Consider the following 22,886-nt stretch of genomic DNA (forward strand, 5'->3'; position numbering starts at 1 on the left):
TCTAGATCAAGGGTCAGCAAACTTTTTCTGTAAAGAGCCAGAGAGGAAATATTTTATGCTTTGCAAGTCATATTCTCTTTTTTTTTTTTTTTTTTTTTTTTTTTGAGATGGAGTCTCGCTCTTTCACCCAGGCTGGAGTGCAGTGGCGCGATCTCGGCTCACTGCAAGCTCTCCGCCTCCCGGGTTCACGCCATTCTCCTGCCTCAGCCTCTCCGAGTAGCTGGGACTACAGGCGCCCGCCACCACGCCCGGCTAATTTTTTGTATTTTTAGTAGAGACGGGGTTTCACCGTGGTCTCGATCTCTTGACCTCGTGATCCGCCCGCCTCGGCCTCCCAAAGTGCTGGGATTACACGCGTGAGCCACCGCGCCCAGCCTGCAAGTCATATTCTCTATTACACCTACTCAATTCTGCCATTGTCAGACAAAAGTAGTCACAAGGAAATGAGCATGGCTCTATTCCAATAAAACTGTATTTATGAAAACTGAAATTTTGATTTCATATCATTTTCATGTATCGTAAAATATTAATCTCTTGACTTTTTTCCAACCATTTAAAAATGTAAAAACCATTTTTAGCTGGCAACTCATAAAAAACAGCAGTGGCTGGATGTGGACCATGGGCTATGATTTGCCAATCCCTGACCTACACAGCTGCCTGAAATAGAGCAGTAGCACCAGGGCAGAGAGGAAGGACAGACAGAGAAAACATTTCAGAGATGGATTCAGTAAAACTTATTGATGAGTGGGGCGTTAAGAGCAAAGTCAGCAAAGGGAGCGCCCTAGTTTCTAGCCCAGGTGACTCAACAAATAAGAGCAGCAGCTCTCCTTCACCTGAGGAGGACAACAGCACCTGAGGAGGACAACAGCACTCACTGCCCAGGTGATGAGAACTACGCACACTCAGCAGCAGTGACCCAAGACTCAAATCCCACCTCCATCAGTTACCACATACCCAACCTTTTTGATTCTCAGCTTCCAAATCAATCCATAAAGTGATCATGACCATACCAGTAACGCCTACTTCAAAGGGTTGCTGTAAGGATTCAATTTAGTGAGTTAACATATGGAAAGTCCTTGGGGCAGTGCCTGGCTCACAGTAAATGATATGTAAGTGTTAACCATTATTCGAAATAAAAAAGTTTTAATCTATAAATATATTATAGAGGCAATTTATAAATACTGTATGTTGGCCTACTTAAATGCAGTAAAAAAACAGTATTCACAGTAATAAACATTCTTAAGCATTTAAACCATCTGTGAATACTTGACATAGTATACAGCATTATTTAAGCTAAATAATATCAAATTAAGTTCCTTTCATACTGGGGAAAAAAATGAATGCTGAAGTAGTGCTGGCCAGGATAAATTGTACAAAGGTATGTGTGTGTGGTTCAGTGCAAAGCAAAGTCAGTCTTGAGAGTTAGAATGGGACAAGGGTCTAAAATAGGTGACAAGTACAATTGTGGCCTGGGCTAGTCACCAGATTTCTGGGGGACTCCATCAGGCGCTTTTGTTATGTTCTAAGCACTTACCTAGTCTACAAATTCCATTCTACCACACGAGGGGGCGTGAAGCAAATACCAATGTGAGATTAAAACCTGCTGCAATTACTGTACTTCTAAAAACAAATCAGTCTGACAGCAAGAATGTAATTACATTTTTTATTAGGAGATAGAAAATACATAATATTTTATAAGGATTAAATATAATTGGAATATTTCATATGATTTGATAAAAAGCATTAACTACTTTGTTGAATGATACACATTTCAACTGAAAGAAATCACAAAATATTTTTAACTTTGTTCTTTATCTGTAATATCTTGAAAAGTTGCTGTTCAAAGGTATATTGCTTTCTAGTTAATTACCCATCGTAGCAACTGATCCTGTGCACAGCTAAAAAAAAAAAAAAAAATCAACTTATCTTTAATTATGTTACATTTTTTAGAAAACTATTTTCATCACTTGAAACTCACTCTGCTTTGCTTTTAAGGGTCTTTTCCCCAAAAGTTCTTCATTGAAGAACAATTGATGGGGAATGAAGTCACTTTTATCAATCTACCTATGATACATCTGAATCCAGAATGTGCCCAAATACCTTCATTTTGAAGCCTCTTGAATAAGACAGGAAAAGATAAACTGCCTAGGCAGGTATACCACGATTTGATTAATCAGTAAAAAAGATTATCCAAAACCAGTAATTCCAAGTATTCCTTTGTTTGATGACCTGATTTTTATTCCCTAGAACAATGCAGCATAGCAAAATTAAGGGACATAGTAAATGTAGGGGCCTTTCCTTCTTCAGAATCGAAAACTAGCTGCTCAGAAATGTGAGTGCGTGAACAGTTTTAGGCTCAAGTGTATGTGGAAGGTAAAGATCTGAAAATGGATTCGTTAAAACTGCCCATGCTTCTGCTCCTTTTGGAAAGTCTGCCTGTGCCTCCCAGACATGGTGCAAACCAATGTTTACATAAGATAACAAAAAATTTGGAATCAGGTTTAAAATTATATGAATACCTAGGACGTGTGAGATAACCTGCCCATTGGCCTTTAAATTATTTCATATAATTTACTGTTTATTATTGTCTACCGCGACGCTTTCTTCAGCTCACTTTCGGCAAGCATATTCTTTTATTTCCCAAAACTTTTGATTTGAAAAACTTTAAATCTACAGAAAAGCTAAAAGAATAGTACAATGAATACCTGTCTGTCCTTCACCTAGATGCATCAACTGCTATAAAATTTGTCCATTTACTTTTTCTTTCTCTGATACACATATTCTGATGCATAAAATTAACCATAATTCTATCATTATCATCTAATATATAGAAAATACTCAGCTCTCCCAGTTGTCCAAAAAACACACCTTATAGTTATTTATGTTTTTAACAGGTTCCATCAAGGTACACATATTACACTGGTTGTCTTTTTAGTTTTTTATAATCTAAAACAGTCCTCCCACATTTTTCTGTTTTTAATGATAAACAACTTTTTAAAGTCAGGGGTTCAAGGTTAAATTTCCCCCAAAAAACTCTTCGTATTAATTTAACAAAATAATTTTTTCAGTTATTATCAAAGTTTTGTTGGTAAAAGATGCTAGCCTTGTGACTGTTAGATTTGGGGTAACAACTCTCAGTGGATTGGTGTGGGAGGGCCACTGAGGCCAGAAGGACACTATCTGGGAGTGGACACACTGTGGGAGTGACTATCTCCCACAAAGTAACCATTTCATCTCCACCACTTTCCAGAAAATAAGCACTCTTCTCCAAGTTCAGTAAGAACCCAAGGTCACACTGCTAATTAGATGAAAAGACCTTTGCTCTCAGGGAACAGACATCTACACATCTTGGTTAACAATCCTGAGGTGTAATACAAATCAGTTGAGCACATCTTTCCCAATTTGGGTGTATGACTCTGCTTAGAAGTGCTAATTATGTATACAGCTAGTAATACATAAACACTATACCTTAATCAGCCTAAGCCTAACTCAAAACCAAAGCCCTGAGGCAAAAGATGCTATTAAGATGTCCTTGTAACTCTACCACTGTTCATGTATTACCTGGACAGTGTGAATCCAACAGCAGTCCCCTGCTCTGCTTTAAAAAAAAAAACAGGCTTCTGAAATGTAAATTGAGTTCTTCAGAAACAAACATGAAAAACACACAAATTCAGCATTAGGATGACTGGATGAAAGGGATGACAGTTCATTCCCTATGCAAAAGTGGCATGGAAGATATAAAACATTCCAAGCCAAGTGTGATGGCTCGATGGCTCGTGTCTATAATCCCAACACGTGGCCCCCCCAAGTGAGCTATAATTGCACCCCTGCACCTCAACGTGGGCAACAGAATGAGACCCCTGTCTCTAAAAACACAAAACTATTTGATGTACAAATGAATGAAAAAATGTGTGTGCAGTCTATATTCATATGCAAGCATTTTTTTTAGAGGAAACAAAACAATATGGAAAAAAATATACAAATGACCATGAATAAGGCATTTATCTTTGGAGCTGTTTTATTCATGTGTAAAATAAGGAAGTCATCTCAATAACATCACATATCAAAAGCCATTAACAACGATTACAGGATACTAGGACCGTAGTATTATTTACTGCAATCTCTGCATTAAAAAATAAATTAGGGGCCCAGTAGGGTGGCTCACACCTATAATCCCAACACTTTGGAAAGCCAAGGTGGGAGGATGGCTTGAGGCCAGGAGTTTGAGGCCAGCCTTGGCAACATAGCAAGATCTCATCTCTTCAAAATAAAACACTTAGCCAGGTGTGATGGTGTATGCCTATAGTCCTAGCTATTCAGCAGGCTGGGATGGGAGGATCATCACTTGAGCCCAGCAGTTCAAGGCTGCAGTGAGCTATCATCATGCCACTGCACTCCAGCCTGTGAGAGTGAGACCCAATCTCTAAACTAAATAAATAAAAACAAAGAGTGAAAAATAAATATATTTGAGTGGTTTTCTTATTTTCAAGTTACTGACAGAAAATCTGAAAAATTATCTGCCACCTAGTTGTCCAGTTCACACAGGACAGCTACAAGAGAGTAATGACAACCAAGAAATCATAATCAGCAAGTCCTACAGTGATACCTAGACAAACGTATTCATACACCACCTTGACTCAACTTACATGCAACACACTGAAACCAACCGCAAATGCTTCACTTACCACATAACCAGACAAGGCTCTTGGTTTTACCTAGATTATGTGAACTCTTAACTAGCAAACTCTCACTAGACCAATATCCACAGGGGTCAGCTACAGTTATTCTGTGCATTCCTTCCATCTCTAAACTCCATCTCTAAACAAACAGCAAACCATTACCAGTTCTCAAGTTTTACGTGAGAATTGGCTGATATAGGTAAGCTGCTAATATATAAAATAGCTGGAATCAATATTGTTGGTTTTTTACTAAGAATATTTAAAATTGCAGGACCTCAAAGCTGCACATAATTTCATCTGCATTTAAGCTTCAAAAATCTATATATGCAAAAGAAAATGTAGACGTAGCTGTTCAAACGGATCAACCTGAATTTAATGCTTTATAACAGCATACTCTTTTTTAATCTCTAGAAAAACATCAAAACTTCTCTTTATTCTCAAAGAAAACAAGCCTACAAAGCAGAAAATGACCATTTAGTAAAGAAGTCAGTCATCTTTGGTTCTTAAATGTTAAGCGTGCTACAACTTTCTATACATGTTTGAGCCAACTAGGAGATACTTTCAAGGGGTTTCAGAGATCGCTGTGATTACCAAACATGAAAAACATGCTTGGAAGCAGAAGTGAAAGACTCCAGGTACCAAGCACAGGTAAACAGGTGACAAAGAAATTCTGGTTTCCAAGTATGAGAATATTAATGTCTTGCGGCCCTTGCAGGTAAGGTAGATGGATGATTCAAGAAGCCACGCAAATGATCTCACAGATGGTAATGCCTAACCAGACAGTAATCTGCAACAGGTTTATTTTAAAGATGCATATTCATCTCTTCATGTAAACATACTTCTATAAAAAAGCTAGAAATGGTCTAAAAGACAGTAACTAGAATGCTGAAAGACTCAACTAATAATACGTGATTATATGGGATTTTTATCCTGCAGTATAAGACTGGCAGTTCCTGGAAGCAAAAAGTAAAAGTGTCAGTAAGAGAAAGCTACAGACAGTTTGTTCTTATACTGGATCTCAAATCTCTGGTACCCTCCCCCCCCAAAAAAAAAAACACAAAACAACTGCTTTTGGAAGTAGTGGGTTAGCATCAGGGCTGATGCCCTAATGGTGCCCTAAAAACAAACTGGCCATGATAATACAGAGTAGGTTCAAGCATTAAACTGGGAGTTTGCCCACATGGCTCTGGAGATACTGCAATGTTAAAATTCAAGAGGTTTTCTCCAGGTTCCTTATATTAGGTTTTTATCATTTAAAAGGGAAGAATTTATCTAATAGAGAAAAGAGAATAATTTTTAAGTAGTAAAAGTGTGGTGATTCTGTCTAAAAATATTGTTATCGCTTGAACATTATGAGGTCATTTTTTCAAAAGATGTTAGGTACAAATGAATACAGTATGATCTGTCAACACTCATGTATTTTTAGAGCAAATACAAAATTGTGTTTACGTGACCATCATCCTGATGCTGCATGGTAAAATCCTCCTTTTGACCTCAGTAGCAGGACAACAGGGCCAAAACTAGGACTGTTTATAAATACATAAAATACCACTTTTATTTTCTACGTAACTTACTTTAAGTTGATCATTGAATTACCTTCTTACTTATCATCTTTCAGGATCTCTTTATCAAGGAGTACAGGGCAGAAAATTGAAAAACGTATTTTTTGGACAATCTTGCCACTTGGGTTCCAGACATGTAGAAGAATTCCAGATAATTCATGTAGAGACTCCACCTTCAAGGAGGGGGAGCACAACTCCCCAATCTTTAAAGTGGACTATGCATAGTGACTTCCTTCCAAAGAATAAAGTACAAAAGGGAGAAAAAGAGTAACTTTATACTGGAGAGACCTGACAGTCACTATATCAGCCAGGTGGTCAAGAAAATCAGTCATAAATTATGTTGATAGTATACTCGGTTTGTTGTGATGAACTATGGTACATTGTATCTGTGGACTTCCATCCCAAAACCTATAACCCTAGTCTAGTCATGAGAAAAATATAAGACAATTCCCATAGAAGGACATTCCACAAAATACCTGATCAGTATTCTTCAAAACTGTCAAGGTAATCTAAAACAAGGGAAGTCTGAGAAATGTCACAGCCAAGAGGAGCCTAAGGAGATACAGCAACAAAATGTAATATGCTACATCCTAGAGATGAGATCCTGGAACACAAAAAGGACACTAGTTAAAAAGCAGGGAAATCTGAATAAAGCATGGACTTTAAAACTATAATGTATTCATATTAGTTCACTAACTGTGTTGAATGCAGCACATTATTTTAAGATGTTAATAATATGAGAAACTGGAAGCTTGGTTCAAGATGGCTAACTAGATGCAGCTAGTACATGCCTCTTCCATGGAAAGCTCCAAAACGGCGAGTAGATATTCACCCTTCAAATAGGTCATCTAAAACAGAACACTGGAATTCAACTGAAAAGCAACAGGAATCACTGACCACAAAGGAGAATGAAGCAAGGCACGTGCTCAGCCAGGATTGCTGAGAGATGGAAGAAGCTTCTAGATGCTCGGAAAGGGTAGATGAGAGACTCCCAGGGCTCCACATTCCCACCATGGACTTTTGCAACACTAGCTGTGGGAGACCCCCTTGACCCTCGCAGGTCTCCGGCCTAATAGAGTGAGTTGCCTGGAGACTGACAGAGGCATTGCTCCAGCTCACATGGGAGTACACAGGCTTCCAAGCCCTGAGCAGCTGCTGCTACCAGCCAACAAGCCAGGCTGAAGAGAGGAGGCCAGGCACTTTTATACAACCACTGTGCTTCTTGTACAGTCTGCAGAATGGTGAGCCAAATAAAATCTCTTATTTATAAATTACCCAGCCTTGGGCATTCCTTTATAGCACAATAGGGGACTTCAACACCCCACTGACAGCACTAGACAGATCACTGAGATAGAAAAAAAAAAAAAAAACCCCACTGGATTTAATTTAAATTGAACTGCAGAACAAATAGACTTAACAGATATTTATACAGCAAGCTACCCAAAAATCACAGAATATACATTCTTCTTATTAGCATGTGGAACATTTTCCAAGACAGACCTTATCTTAAGGAATGAAGCAAGTCTCAATAATTTTTTAAAAAACTGAAATCATTTCAAGTGTCTTCTCAGACTACAGCGGAAAAAAACTAAAGTCAATTCCAAGAAGGACTCTCAAATCTATACAAATACATGGAAATTAACCTGCTCTTGGATGATTTTTGGGTCAGTGATGAAAATAAGATGGAAGTTTAAAAATTTTTTAAACAAATAAAAGTAGAGACACAACATACCAAAACCTCTGGAATACAGCAAAAGCTTATAGTGTTGACTGTAAATGGATTCAAGAAAGAAAAGTTTATAGCGTTAAATGCCTAAATCGAAAAAAATAGAAAGACCACAAGTTAACCTGACATAGTACCTCAAGGAACTAGAAAAACAAGAACACACCAAACCCAAAGCTAGCAGAAGAAAAGAAATGATGAAGAGTAGAACTAAATAAAATTCAGATCATAAAAACCCAAAAGATAAAGAAACAAAAAGTTGCTTCACTGAAAAGATAAACAAAATTGACAGACTACTAGCTACATTAACCAAGAAGAAAGAAAATTCAAATAAGCACAATCAGAAATGAAAGACATTACAAATGATACCACAGAAATACGAAAAATCATCAGAGTCTACTATGAACATCTCTACACTAATGAACTAGAAAACCTAGATGAAATAGGTAAATTCTTAAAGACACACAACCTCTCAAGAATGAACCACGAAGAAAGAGAAAGCCTGAAGAGACCAATAACCAGTAAGAAGACTTAACCAGTAATAAAAATAAAATAAAATCTCCCAACAACAAAAAACCGCAGGAACGCGGTGGCTCACGCTTGTAATCCCAGCACTTTGGGAGGCCGAGGCAGGCGGACCACGAGGTCAGGAGATCAAGACCACGGTGAAACCGTGTCTCTACTAAAAATACAAAAAAAAAAAATTAGCCGGGCGTGGTGGCGGGCGCCTGTAGTCCCAGCTACTCGGGAGGCTGAGGCAGGAGAATGGCGTGAACCCGGGAGGCGGAGCTTGCAGTGAGCCGAGATTGCGCCACTGCACTCCAGCCTGGGCAACAGAGCGAGACTCCGTCTCAAAAAAAATAAAAAAAAACTGCAGGAGCAGATGAATTCACACCCAAATTCTACCAGACGTAGAAGAATAGGTACCAATCCTATTGACACTGTTCCCCCAAATTGAAGAAAATCCTCTCTAACTGAAGCCAGTATCACCCTAACACCAAATCCAAGCAAGGACACACAAAAACAGAAACAGAATCAATCAGTATCCCTAATGAACACAGATGCAAAAATGCTCAAGAAAATACTAGCAAACCAAATCCAACAGCACATCAAAAAACATGGTACACCACAATCAAGTGGGTTATATATTCCAGGGATACGAGTATGGTTTAACATACAAAAATCAATAAATGTGATCTGCCACATAAACAAGATTAAAAACAAAAACCATAGTGTTATCTCGATAGATACAGAAAAAGCATTTGATAAAATTCAGCATCCTTTCATGATAAAAACCACTCAACAACTTGGTGTAGTATGAACATACCTCAAAATAATAAAACCTATATACAAGAATCCCACAGCCAACATCATACTGAATGGGGAAAGGTTGAAAGCATTCCCCTTAAGAAATGGAAGAAGACAAGGATCCCCACTCTTACCACTCCTATTCAACACAGTGCTAAAAGTCCTATCGGGCCAGAGCAGTAAGGCAATAGAAAGAAAAGAAAAGGCATCTAAATTGTAAAAGAGGAAGTTAAGCTATCTCTGTTTGCTGATATCATTTTATACCTGGAAAACCTTAAGACTCCTCCAAAACACTCGTAAATTTGATAAATTAATTCAGTAGAGTTTCAGGATACAAAATCGACCTACAAAATCAGTAGTATTTCTTTTATTTAGTTGGGGTTTGTTTGTTTGTTTTTGAAACAGGGTCTCACTCTGTTACCCAGGCTGGAGTGCAGTGGTGTGGTCACAGCTCACCTCAGCCTCGACCTCCTGGGCTCAAGTGATCCTCCCACCTCAGCATCCCAAGTCGCTGGGACTTACAGGCACGTGCCACCACACCCAGCTAATTTTTGTATTTTTTGTTGTGAGGAGGAATCAGTAGCATTTCTACACAACAATGATATAATCAAGCTGAGAACCAAATCAAGAACCAAACCAAAAAGTCAATCTCATTTACAATAGCTACAAAAAAATAAAATACTCAGAAATACAGTCAACCAAGGATGTGAAAGATCTCTACAAGAAAAACTACAAAACGCTGATGAAAGAAATCACACATGACACAAACATGATCATGGGTTAGAAGAATCAGTATCATTAAAATGACCATACTACCCAAAGAAATCTGCAGATGCAATTCCTATAAAAATATTAACATCGTTTTTCACAGTATTAGAAAAAACAATCCTAAAATACACATGGAACCAGAAAAGAGCCGGAATGGCCAAAGCAATGGTAAGCAAAAAGAACAATACTTGAGGCATCACATTACTTGACTTCAAATTGTACTATAATGCTATAATAACCAAAACTATTATAAAAACAGACACATAGGTCAATGAAACAGATTACAGAACCCAAAATTAAAGACACATGCCTACAGACAAATGATCTTCTTCAAAGTCAACAAAAACATACATTAATGGAAGAACACCCTATTCAATATGTGATACTTGGGAGAATTGGGTAACCATACACACTAGAATGATACTGGACCCGTATCTCTCACCATATACAAAAATCAACTTAAGATGGATTGAAGACCTGAAAGTATAAAGATCTGAAAGATCTGAAACTATTATAAAGATTCTAGAAGAAAACCTAGGAAAAACTATTCTGGACACTGGCCTAAGGCAAAGAATTCATGCCTAGGACCTCAAAAGGAAAGCTACAAAAATGAAAATAGACAAATGGGACTTAATTAAAATAAAAAGCTTCTACACGGCAAATAAATAATCAACAGAGAAAACAGACAATCTACAGAACAGGAGGAAATATTTGCAAACTATGCATCTTACAAAAGGCTAATTTGTAGACTCTACAAGGAACTCAACTCAACAAGAAAAAAATAACCTTTTTTAAAAATGGGCAAAGGGCATGAACACATATTTTGCAAAAGATGACATACAAATGGCCAAGAAACATTTAAAAAGTTGGAAATGCAAATAAAAGCAATGAAACACCATTTCACACCAGTCAGAATGGCTATTACTCAGGTGTCAAAAAAATGAGTAACAAATGTTGGCAAGGATGCAAATAAAAGGGAATGCTCATAGACTGCTGTTGGTAGTGTAAACTAGTACAGCTTCTATGGAAAACAATATGGAGACTTCTCAAAGAACTCACAGAAATACCATTTGATCCAGTAATCCCACTACTGGGGATCTATCCAAAGGGAAAGAAATCATTATATCAAAAAGATACCTGCACTCAAATATTGATTGCAAGACTACTCACAATAGCAAAGATATAAAATCAATCTAAGTGCCTATCAACGGATGATTGGATAAAGTAATCCACACCAAGGAATACTACTATTCAGCTATAAAAAAAGAATGAATTCATGTTTTTTTGTAGCAACATGGACAGAACTGGAGGTAACTATCTTAAGTGAAGTAACTCAGAAAGAGTAAGTCAAATATCACATTCTCACTTACAGGTGGGAGCTGAAAAATGTGTACACAGGGGCATAGAGAGTGGAATAATAACACTGGAGACTCAGAAAGGTGGGAGGATGGGAGTGGGTGAGGGATGAGAAATTACCTCATGGGTGCTTATGTGCACTATTCAGGTGGTGTAACACTGCACTTGTACTAAATCTATAAATAACAATATGAGAAACTGGGTATCAGGTATATGAAAATACTCCACCCTAGCTTAACAATTTTTCTGTAAATCTAAAACTAGTCTGAAATAAACTTTTACTTAAAAATGAAACTGGGTCAGGTGCAGTGGCTCACACTTGCAATCCCAGCAATTTGGGAGGCCAAGATGGGAGGATTGCTTAAGCCCAGGAGTTTGAGACCAGCCTGGGCAATAGCAAGACCCCGACTCTACAAAATGAAAGAAAAACTTATCCAGGCATGGTCTATAGTGCCAGCTACTTGGGAGGTTGAGGCAGGAGGATCATTTGAGCCCAAGAGTTTGTGGCTGCAGTATGCTGTGATCATGCCACTGTATGCTAGCCTGGGCAACAGAGCAAGATCTGTACTCAAAAATAAGTAAAAAATAATAACAAAAATGAAAATAAAACTGATTGAAGATATCAAGTGAGGCAGAAAAGCAAACTCAGAATAGTCACACATGCCAGCAATGACAGAAAAGAGCACTAAAACTGTCATTATAGCTGCTATTTCATACACTAAAAAAGTTGAATAGAGAGACGGAAAATATAAAAAAGTACCAAACCAAATGTCTAGTGATAAAACATGTCTGAGATGAAAAATACACTAGATGGAATTACTGGCAGATTAGATATTGAAAAAGAAAATATTAATGAAATTATAAACAAAGTAATTGGAATATCCAAAATAAAATGCAGAAAGAAAAAATAACCTTAAAAAATTAAAAGTGCAGCAGTGGACAACTTTAAGCCAGTCAATGTGTATAATGGAGTCCCCAGAAAAAGAATGGGGGGACAGAAAAAGTATCTGAAGAATAGCCAAAAAGCTCCAAATTCTATGAAAATTGTAAACCCTCTGATCCACAAGCACAACTTCAGAATACAAGAAACAAATAAAAAATATTTTTAAATAAAGCTGAAAGAAGTCATTGTCAGCCAACTCACATCATAAGAAATGCTAAAGTCCTTTAGACAAAAGAAAAATGATAGATGGAAATACACCAGAAATGGTAATTACCTGAGTACACAGATCTTTATTATTATTTAAAAGTATTTAAAAATAAAGTATTTTTTAAATATATTCTAGGGTTTAAAATGTATTAAAAGACAACAATGAAAAGGCCAGAAGGAAAGAAATGAAAGTATACTATTGTAAGGTTCTCATACTGTATTTGAAATAAAAGATCATCTCCACAGTGACATGACCCATATCACTGAAACTGAATTCATATTCATTCATTCATTCATCAACTGTATTGACTACTGTATAAAAGTCATTAACCCTCTGTAGAAGATTACAGTTATGGGCTTCAGCGAGGGTGTGTTAACAGATTAGACTAAGCAAACAGGTGGATTATTTGAGTCTAGGTAAAATGCAAGGGTTCGCTCTTCTTATGGGACTCAGAAGGAATAATATCTCCCAAGCACAGGACGATCAGAAATCAAAGCAAAAGATTTTGGGTTGAATCTGTGCCAGGAAAAACTGCATAAATAAAAATGGGCTCCACTGGGCAAAAATTTACCTTTCAAATCAAACCTAATATCACAATTGAGACCCTAGAAACACAACCACTATTTTCATCCTGTGCCATTGCTGCTGAAGCTCTCATGGGGCCCTGCAAGTTCCTGGTTCAACTGCTCTTCCACTACTGCCACCTCATCTGGGCTCCACAACACCCTGAACTGTCAGGCTGCCACTGGGTGTTCGAACTATCCCCACACTAAGGTGAGACAGAATAGTTTCTCTTTCTTCCCAATACCAATCAAAATCCCCATTCTACAAATAATTTTAATGCTATTTATTTAGACCTTAAAAATCCCATCAAATAGATAAATTCAATAAGGCTTTATTAAATAACCACGTACAGTAAACCTGCAGTGAGGGTGTATATCAAAAAGAATCTCCCTGCCTGGCCTAACTGTTGGACATTTTCCTTTTTCTATTCCAAACAAGTTTGTATAGCTTCCTCATATACACACTATTATGGACTAAATGTTTATGTTTCCCACAAAACTTTTATGCCGGAACTCTAATCCGTAATGTAATGGTATTTGGAGGTGGGGCCTTGGGGAGACAATTAGGTCCTAGGGGTGGAACCCTCTCCATGGGATAAGTTCTCCTATATGAACAGCCACATGACAGCTTGCTTCCTTCCTCTCTCCATGCCATGTGAGGACACAGCAAGAAGGCAGCTGTTTATAAGTCAGGAAGTAAGACCTCACCAGAATCCAACCATGCTGGCACCCTGATCTCAGATTTCTAGCCTCCAGAACTGTGAGAAATAAATGCTTGTTATTTAAACCACCCAGGCTATGGCATTTTGTTACAGCAGCTAGGGCAGACTAAGACACATATTAAGAAATTCCAGCCATCTGCTGTCCAAATTTCACACTACAATGAATAGGGAACTAGCAGCATCATGTTCTGAGAATCCAAAAGACTTAGTCACAGTGATTAACCAAAAATAATCAGGTAGATTTAACAGTACCTGTTCTTCCCTCTCCTTTTCCTTGGTCTTACTTCTGTAGACTCTAGCAGAGGTGGCATCCTGGGATGGAATGGCAGAGATCTGATGCAGTGGCATGCTCATCCCAACCTCTTATCTGGTCGTCTTCTTCAAAGAACAGAGTCTCCACTGGTAGAGTCATTTTGGGCCATGGATTTCAAGCTGAGAGAAAATGAAGAGAGAATAAACATAACTCAGCTAAAACACTTTAAATTTCCAACAGTGAGCTTAACATTTTGTATTTATATTCATATGTATATTTAAATAAGTTACAGCGACATAAATGTTTGGTCTTCAAAAACAATAGAAGATGAATGTCTAAGGGGAAAATTCTAACACTTCTCATAATAAGATGGGAGCACTTGAAAGAGGCAGGTGGATCATGTACACGTATAATCAGAGATTAATCTTCCATTGGCTACTTAGGTTTAAAACAAAGCAGTGCCACCATTTATTTTAAGAATATTTTTGAAGTTAAACTTTTTTTTATCATGACCAAGCATTTGTCCTGAAATAAGCAGTGATCCTTCCTTAAAACCACTGCCTGTGAGTCCACACAATGGTGAGATCAGAGGTTAGGAAGTCCAAATTAAACTCAAGATATCTATGATCCATACTTAACCTTCCAAAAGTAGAGACTAACTGTTGGCAAACTTTTCTTACAAAGGGCAAGATACATATTTTAGGCACTCTGGTCCAAGTGTGTTCCAGCAAATTAACTCTGCCACTGTAGCATGAAAGCACCCATAGAAAGCGTGTAAATGGGCCGGATGCGGTGGCTCACGCCTGTAATCCCAGCACTTTGGGAGGCCAAGGCAGGCGAATCACGAGGTCAGGAGATCAAGACCATCCTGACTAACACGGTGAAACCCTGTCTCTACTAAAAATACAAAAAATTAGCCAGGCATGGTGGCGGGTGCCTGCAGTCCCAGCTACTCAGGAGGCTGAGGCAGGAGAATGGCACAAACCCAGGAGGTGGAGCTCGCAGTGAGCCGAGATCGCACCACTGCACTCCAGCCTGGGCAACAGAGCGAGACTCCATCCCCCCCACCCCCCTAAAAAGAGTATGTAAATGAATGAGCATAGTTATGTTCCAATAAAACTTTGTTTACAAAAATAGGCAGCAGGCTAGATTTGGCCCACAAGACTACAGTTTGCCAAACACTGCTGTAAAGGGTTTTCTAGGGAATATGAAGGGTCACCATGGCATGCCTGAGAACCATGAGAAAGGCTGCCTTTAGGTAAAACAACAGTGTACGCATAAGCTGTCTTCAGTGATTCCAGGTACCCCTGCCCTTTTTCTGGTTTTCTCTTACGCATCCCCCAAAATGTCTAATAATTGAATTGTGTGTTGTTCTTTCTCCCCACTTACCCACTGAGATCTATCCAACTCTGTATACAAAACCAATTAAACGTAAATTATCCAGAAGGTTTAATGTAGTAAAATGTTTCATGTTGTTCAAATTTTAACAGAAAATGGAAGCCTTCAACCAAAAGAATGAATCTCAAATTTGGAGATTTTCATTTATTAACCATGTGCTGGGGTAGGAGGTGGGGACAGGTGAGGCAGTAGGAAAAGGTAGGGTAAACAACAGGGCCTGACAACCCCAAGGTCACATTTGATAAGCAGTCACTTATTCTACCTGTCCCAAAACTCAACTGTGGATCAAAGGCAGGTGTTTGTAAGGCTGGTGCCAACTCTTGGTAGTGTCCCTAAGCAAGCAGAGGAGCACCAGGACTCACGAAATGGCTTCCTTCACACAACTCTAGAATCAATGAACAACAAAAAGGAACAAAGACTGGGAGGGATCAACACATAGAAGAAAATTAGCTAAAAGAATAATCTGTTTATAAAGTCTAGTTTTACAGTAAGTGAGTGATCATTGATAATAACAACAAAAAAAGGAAAATAGAATAGGTGATGTTAGTGTCTAGGTATCACACACCACCTACTCTATTTCAAGACTTTGATGAGGCTGGCATAAGATGGAGCACTATTGTGCCCAAGAAACAGTCTGAATGTTTGTATTCAAGCACATCACACAAGACAAGAGGCACTTACTGCGGAGCTGCCTTATACTCCCTGGGAGATCACAATAGATAGTGGTAAGCAGTTTTTTCATCACTAATGCACTAAAGTCCTCTATTACAGATGACAAACTCCATGGGGCCTCTTGGAATACTTGGTCAAACTGACCATATCCACAGCCCTATACCTATCATGCCAATAGCTACCTGTGGTGCTTCTGATATAATCATCATTATTACATCACTGGTACATGCCCATGACAAGCCTGAGAAGGGGTATTTATAGCACAGAAACACAGATACAAGAGGGTCTCAAATTTTTTGCAGTTTTGAAGGACATCCCTCCTCACTGCCATTGAAGTTAGTCTTCTGATATGTACCACCACCACAAAGCAACAGACCTGTAAGTTTGCCTGAAACAATCTCCCTCCTATGCCACACATATTTAGGATAAAAATGAGTTTACAAACAAACCATAAAACAGGCCATGCCATTTTTTATGTGAAGATAATACATGAAAAATATAAATCATATATTACATTATTTTCTTTGCATAATTTCCAGACACCTTTTACATCAACTAAATTAATCTTTACATAGAGTAACAGTTAAACCTCAGTACTATGCCTGACAATCCAGGCATGAGGGCTTCAACTTGACTAATGCTAACTTGCAAAATACAGCACACCTAACATGAACATTCACATCTAGAAGAGATACTGCCAAAGCTGGTTGTTGAAGAAACTGGAAATGGATGTCCCATGTTCATGGATCAGAAGACTTAATATTGTTAAAATGGCAATTCTTCCCAAGTTGATATAGAGAGTCAAAGCAATCTCTATCAAAAACTGAGCTGACTTCTTTACAGAAATTTGACAAGCTGATCTGAAAATTTATATGAAATTCAAGGGACTCAGATCTGCCAAAACCACCTTGAAAAAGAAGAACAAAGTTGGAGAGCTCACATTTCCAGATTGCAAAACTTACGACAAAGGAACAGTAATCAAGACTGTCGTATTGGAATATGAATAGATATATCAATGGAATAGAATTTAGAGCCCAGAAATAAACCCTCATATCTATAGTCAGCTGATTTTCAAGAAGGGTGCCAAGATCACTTCTTGGAGAAAGAGTACTGTTTTCAACAAATGGTGCTGGGACAACTGGATAGCCACATGCAAAAGAAATTTGGATCTCTTCCTCACACAAAGAAAAAACAGACAAACTACACATCATCAGAATAAAAACTTTTGTGCTTCAAAAGACACCACTGAGAAAGGGAAAAGACAGCCAGTCATAGTGGTTCACACCTATAATCCCAGAACTTTGGGAGGCCAAGGCAAAAGAATCTCTTGAGGCCAGGAACTCAAGAAAGGCCTGGGCAATATAGCAAGACTCAACCTCTATTTATAAATGTAAAAAAAAAAAAGTGTAAAGACAACTGACAGAATAGAAGAAAAAGTTTGCAAATCATATATGTAATAAGGGAATTGTATCTAGAATATATAAACAACTCTCTTACAACTCAATAACATAAGGGCAAGGCCAGGTGCAAGTAGCTCATGCCTCTAATCTCAGCATTTTGGGAGGCTGAGGCGGGAGGACTGCTTCAGGCCAGGAGTTCAAAACCAGTGTGTGAAACATAGTGAGGCCCCATCTCTACCAAAATAATAACAATAATAATAATAATAATAATAATGACAAATAACCCAATGAAAAATGGGTTAATCAACATCATTAGCCATCATGGAAATACACATCAAAACTATTAGATATTACTTTAATTATGTTCATAATAAAAGACAAACAGTTAACTGTTAGCAAGGATGTTGTGACACTGAAACCCTCATATACTGCTAGTGGGGATCTATGCAGTAGTTGTGAAAAATAGTCTGGCTCTTTCTCAAAAGATTAAACATGTTATCATATAACCCAACAACTTCACTCCCAGGGTATACACACCAAAGAGAAATGCAAACATCTCCTCATATGAAAACTTGTCCATGAATGTTTGTATCACATTATTCATAATAGCCAAAAGGTGGAAATAACCTAAACGTCCATCAAATGATAAATGGATAAATCAAATAAGCTATATCCATTCAACGGAATCATATTCAGCAATAAAAAGAAATAAAGTACTGACACATGCCACAATATGGATGAATCTTTAAAAAGTTATGCTAAGTAGGCCAGGTGTGGTGGTTCGCGCCTATAACGCCAACACTTTGGGAGGCCAAGGTGGGTGAATCGCTTGAGCCCAGGAGTTCCAGACCAGCCTGGGCAACATGGCAAAACCACATCCCTACAAAAAATTCAAAACTTAGCCGGGTGTGGTGGCGCATGCCTGTGGTCCCAGCTACTCAGGGAGCTGAGCTGGGAGGATCACTTGAGCCCAGGAGGTTGAAGCTACAGTGAGCCGGTATGGCGCCACTGCACTCCAGCCTAGGTGATACAGTGAGACCTTGTCTCAAAAAAAAAAAAAGAAAAAAATTATACTAAGAAGCCAGTCACAAAGAACCATATATTACATGATGACAGTTGTATGGAATGCCCAGTGGAGATAAATCTATAGAGACAGAAAGAGCTGGGGTAGGAATGGGTAAATGCGAGGAAGTAGTGGCTTCAATGATTTATTTTTAGGATAATGAAAATATTCTAAAATTAACTATGGTGCTGGTTGCAGAACTTTTGAGTATACTAAAAGCCACAGAAATAGTAAAAGGACTAAGATAGAGAAAATTTTAATTTTTCCTTTGTGTTATCCCTAATCTAACTAATCTAGATGACATGGAGATGGCTACTGTTGCCCTATCTCACTCACCCTTCCAGTTTTAAGAAGGCGATAGAAAGAGTACAAAGTCAGCAATCAGAAACCTAAGTTCAAATCCTGGCTCTAATTGTGGATGTTAGGCAAAATGATGAATTTCTAAGCTGTTTGGTTTCCTCGTCTGTAAAAAAGAAGGGTAATCATGTCTACTCAGTTCACAGTGTTACTGTGAAGATCAAATAAGACTGCGTCCAGGCTGGGCGCCATGGCTCACGCCTGTAATCCCAGCACTTTCTGAGGTCAAGGTGGGTGGATCACCTGTCGTCAGGAGTTCGTGACCAGCCTGGCCAACATGGCAAAACCCCATCTCTACTAAAAATACAAAACATTAGCTAGGTATGGTGGTGGGTGCCTGTAATCCCAGCTACTTGGGAGACTGAGGCAGGAGAATTGCTTAACACGGGAGGCAGAGGTTGCAGTGAGCCGGTATCATGCCACTGCAATCCAGCCTGGGTGACAAGAGTGAAATGTAGGTGCTCTTAACATCAGCACATCTGCCGGCAGGCTTTTCCAGGCATTTGCAGTGATTTCTCTCACTGCATCACAAAAACTTGCAGGTTTGCTTTGTTTTTCCAGAATTATTTTCTGACCCCCTATGCCTCAGTCAAACACAGATTACACAACTGGGACCTTGAATCCTTTCTAACATTTATGTACAAATACGTAAGCAGCTTGACTGTGAGAGGAGGCAAGGTTGACAATCCCCTTTCTAAAAGGAGAGTGGTAGGAAAGGCCAATCCTGAAGACAACCAGTATGGCTTCAAAGTCAAACTGTTCTATGCGCTTTCCAAATGATCAACATAAATGAAGATTCTGCCCATTCCAACAACAATGCTTTGGACAAATACAGATAACAATGTAGGGAGCTAGGAGAAGACAAATGCCAGTTGCAGCATCTCAGAGAAAAAGCCACTCCAGGAAGAGTTCACATGCCTCCCTGTACCCTTGTTTGCAGGGTGCCAGACTCCAGCAGCACCCTGCTCCTCCCTGCTGTATATTCTATCTTAACATCCTGACTGGTATTGTTAGAATCAACAACTTTAGGCTAAGCCTGTCTTTATAAGGAGTACATTTCATGTAAAAAATGAGAAGTCCATGTACAGCAGCTAGCAGAAACAGAAAGAGAAAAAGCAGGAAGAGGAGTGAGGAGATCAGTTATAGATATCAGCACTGAATGATCAAAGCCAGACTTAAAGCAGCAGACAGGGAGGGAGAAGTGAGGCTTTGAAGCAGGACTAACATAACCTAGTGAGGGATCTAAACTGTCCAATCATTTCTGGGTGTATACTGACACAACAGAGATGCACAGAAAAGCAGCAGGGGAAGGAGGTAAGCTCAATGTGGACAGACTGAGCTTCACATGCCTTTAAGAAACCAAAGACATAGGCCGGGTGGTGGCTCACACATGTAATCCCAAGACTTTGGGAGGCTAAGGCGGGCGGATCACAAGATCAGGAGGTTGAGACCAGTCTGGCCAATGTGGTGAAACCCAGTCTCCACTAAACATACAAAAATTAGCCAGGCATGGTGGTGGTCGCCTGTAATCCCAGCTACTCCGGAGGCTGAGGCAGAAGAATCACTTTAACCCAGGAGGCAGAGGTTGCAGCGAGCCGAGAACACGCCATTGCACTCCAGCCTGGGCAACAAGAGTGAGACTCCATCTCAAAAAAAAAAAAAAAAAAAAAAAAAAAAGATACCAAAGACATGTTCACAAATGCATACTGGGAGTCACCAGTATATCAAGATACATGAACATACACGGACAGAGAATCAGTCATTTATGTCATTTATGACATTATGTAGAACCAGTAAAACCAGTCATTACATGCTACCAATAAATGCTAAAATAAGATATCAATATCTAACATAAGGAAAGCTCTATCTTGGGCCAGGCGTGGTAGCTCAACAGCAAAGATGGAGTGATACATACAATCATGGATATCTAAAAAGAACTAATGATATGAATAATAAAAATCATGCAGGGGTGGAGCCAAGATGGCCGAACAGGAACAGCTCCAGTCTACAGCTCCCAGAGTGAGCGACACAGAAGACAGGTGATTTCTGCATTTCCAACTGAGGTACTGGGTTCATCTCACTGGGGAGTGCCAGACAGTGGCTGCAGGAGACTGGGTGCAGTACACCGTGCATGAGCCCAAACACGGCGAGGCATCACCTCACCTGGGAAGTGCAAGCGCTCAGGGAATTCCCTTTCCTAGTCAAAGAAAGGGGTGACAGACAGCAACTGGAAAATCGGGTCACTCCCGCCCTTATACTGCACTTTTCCAACGGGCTTAACAAAGGCACACCAGGAGATTATATCCTGCATCTGGCTCGGAGGGTCCTATGCCCACGGAGCCTTGCTCATTGCTAGCACAGCAGTCTGAGATCAAATTGCAAGGCAGCAGCGAGGCTGGGAGAGAGGCACCCACCATTCCTGAGGCTTGAGTAGGTAAACAAAGTGGCTGGGAAGCTTGAAATGGGTGGAGCACACCACAGCTCAAGGAGGCCTGCCTGCCTGCCTCTATAGGCACCACCTCTGGGGGCAGGGCACAGACAAACAAAAGGCAGCAGTAACCTCTGCAGACTTAAATGTCACTGTCTGACAGCTTTGAAGAGAGTAGGGGTTCTCCCAGCACGCAGCTTGAGATCTGAGAACAGGCAGACTGCCTCCTCAAGTGGGTCCCTCACCCCTGAGTAGCCTAACTGGGAGGCAACCCCCAGTAGGGGCGGACTGACACCTCACACGGCCGGGTACTCCTCTGAGACAAAACTTCCAGAGGAACGATCAGGCAGCAGCATTTGCAGTTCACCAATATCCACTGTTCTGCAGCCACCGCTGCTGATACCCAGGCAAGCAGGGTCTGGAGTGGACCTCCAGCAAACTCCAACAGACCTACAGCTGAGGGACCTGACTTTTAGAAGGAAAACTAACAAACAGAAAGGACATCCACACCAAAAACCCATCTGTACGTCACCACCATCAAAGACCAAGGGTAGATAAAACCACAAAGATAGGAAAAAAACAGAGCAGAAAAACCGGAAACTCTAAAAATCAGAGCGCCTCTCCTCCTCCAAAGGAACGCAGCTCCTCACCAGCAGTGGAACAAAGCTGGACGGAGAATGACTTCAACGACTTGAGAGAAGAAGGCCTCAGCAGATCAAACTACTCCGAGCTAAAGGAGGGAGCTCGAACCAATGGCAAAGAAGTTAAAAACCTTGAAAAAAAATTAGACGAATGGCTAACTAGAATAACCAATGCAGAGAAGTCCTTAAAGGACCTGAAGGAGCTGAAAACCACGGCACAAGAACTACGTGACGAATGCACAAGCCTCAGTAGTCAATGCAATCAACTGGAAGAATGGGTATCAGTGATGGAAGATCAAATGAATGAAATGAAGCAAGAAGAGAACTTTAGAGAAAAAAGAATAAAAAGAAACAAACAAAGCTGCCAAGAAATATGGGACTATGTGAAAAGGACAAATCTACGTCTGACTGGTGTACCTGAAAGTGACAGGGAGAATGGAACCAAGCTGGAAAACACTCTGCAGGATATTATCCAGGAGAACTTCCCCAATCTAGCAAGGCAGGCCAACATTCAAATTCAGGAAATACAGAGAACGCAACAAAGATACTCCTCGAGAAGAGGAACTCCAAGACACGTAACTGTGAGATTCACCAAAGTTGAAATCAAGGAAAAAATGTTAAGGGCAGCCAGAGAGAAAGGTCGGGTTACCCACAAAGAGAAGCCCATCAGACTTAACAGCTAATCTCTCGGCAGAAACTCTACAAACCAGAAGAGAGTGGGGGCCAATATTCAACATTCTTAAAGAATTTTCAACCCAGAATTTCATATCCAGCAAAACTAAGCTTCATAAGTGAAGGACAAATAAAATCCTTTACAGACAAGCAAATGCTGAGAGATTTTG

General features: G+C 39.5%; 1 protein-coding gene across 5 annotated transcripts in view; it reads right to left on the reverse strand.

Moving 5' to 3' along the window:
* Positions 1 to 22,886, reverse strand: part of MARCHF8 (membrane associated ring-CH-type finger 8) — a 143,070-nt gene that overhangs the window by 63,058 nt on the left and 57,126 nt on the right. For all 5 annotated transcript variants that reach the window (XM_030798426.1, XM_012502887.1, XM_030798424.1 and 2 more), the window contains one exon: positions 14,085 to 14,264. In XM_030798426.1, coding sequence (XP_030654286.1) covers positions 14,085 to 14,186 — 102 coding nt within the window. In that variant the 5' untranslated portion in view covers positions 14,187 to 14,264. The remainder of the gene's footprint in view (positions 1 to 14,084; positions 14,265 to 22,886) is intronic.

Source organism: Nomascus leucogenys, chromosome 18, assembly GCF_006542625.1.
Source record: "Nomascus leucogenys isolate Asia chromosome 18, Asia_NLE_v1, whole genome shotgun sequence".
NCBI classification, from domain to species: domain Eukaryota; kingdom Metazoa; phylum Chordata; class Mammalia; order Primates; family Hylobatidae; genus Nomascus; species Nomascus leucogenys.